The sequence below is a fragment of the Rhincodon typus genome, chromosome 48, assembly GCF_021869965.1.
Source record: "Rhincodon typus isolate 14 chromosome 48, sRhiTyp1.1, whole genome shotgun sequence".
In the NCBI taxonomy this organism is placed as follows: Eukaryota; Metazoa; Chordata; class Chondrichthyes; order Orectolobiformes; family Rhincodontidae; genus Rhincodon; species Rhincodon typus.
The window spans coordinates 612,380-613,551 of record NC_063379.1 but is presented as its reverse complement, the minus strand read 5'-3'; the positions used below and the strand labels follow the sequence as shown (position 1 = coordinate 613,551).

Here is a 1,172-nt window from a genome sequence, read left to right as displayed (position 1 = left end):
CTCTCTCTCTCTCTCACACACACACACACTTGCGCGCACACATACACATATCTATGGGGTGAATTTGTATTTGCAGATACATCCCATTTTGTTCAAAAAACACACAATTTAGAAAGTCAGTCAATGTGATATTTTAGAAATTCCTCCTTTAGAAATTAAACCAGTCTGACTCCAAACGAAAACACAAACAGATTCTAAACAAGGTCTCTCACCCAATGTGCATTGACTGACCTAAAATGTCACCTCTTCATTACACTGACAAAACCTTTAGTTCTCTCAGGACCAAGACTTGAAAGAAATTCAGAGATTCAATTTACACATGCAAAATTAATCAGTTAAAACCTTCTAACTGATCAAAGATTTAACAGCATCTTAGTTTTGTTTAATACATCCTTATCAGTTATGTGACCCTTTGAGCTTTTACTTATAAATTCTGTGTCTGATACTAACCCTCTCGCTGACACCTGAAGAAGGAGCAAGGCTCTGAAAGCTTGTGTTTTCAAATAAACCTGTTGGACTATAACCTGGTGTCGTGTGATTTCTGACCTTGTCTCCCTCTCTCTGTCAGGGATCCCGTTCAAAGAGGGAGTCTCTCTCTCTCTGTCTGTCAGGGACCCTGTTTAAAGAGGGTGTGTCTCTCTCTCTCTCTCTCTCTCTCACTGTCAGGGACCCTGTTTAAAGAGGGAGTCTCTCTCCCTCTCTAGGTTATGTTAGCCGATTGGCTGGGTCCTGCTGTGTATATTCTGGGATGATGACAGGCCGTGTTATCCCGTTTGGCAGTGAGTCTGTGCCCACGGATGAGGTGGAGAGTCCAGTCTTTGAGTTGGAGCAAGATGCTGTGACAATGGACTCAGGTGGGACAGAGAGTGTGGCAGAGGGACCAGTCGAAGAGACCAGGAGCACTGAGGGGAGCGAGAAGGACACACAGCAAGATCCCAAAGATTCCCAAATGCAGGAAGAACCTGACAGACCTAAGAGCATCGACTTCTCCTTCTTGCTGGTGAGTGACCATCAGAGGGTCGGCGCTGAGGGAGCGCCGCAGTGTCGGAGGGTCGGCGCTGAGGGAGCGCCGCAGTGTCGGCGCTGAGGGAGCGCCGCAGTGTCGGAGGGTCGGGTCTGAGGGAGCGCCGTAGTGTCGGAGGGTCAGCGCTGAGGGAACTGTCGGAGGGGCA

The 1,172-nt window shown here is 48.0% G+C and overlaps 1 protein-coding gene across 2 annotated transcripts in view; it reads left to right on the top strand.

Annotated features, from left to right (window-relative positions):
* The window catches only part of LOC125488049 (uncharacterized protein KIAA1671 homolog), a 9,210-nt gene that overhangs the window by 2,389 nt on the left and 5,649 nt on the right, over positions 1–1,172 (top strand). For both annotated transcript variants that reach the window (XM_048620833.1, XM_048620834.1), the window contains exon 3: positions 781–1,000. In XM_048620833.1, the coding sequence (XP_048476790.1) occupies positions 781–1,000 (220 nt within the window). The remainder of the gene's footprint in view (positions 1–780; positions 1,001–1,172) is intronic.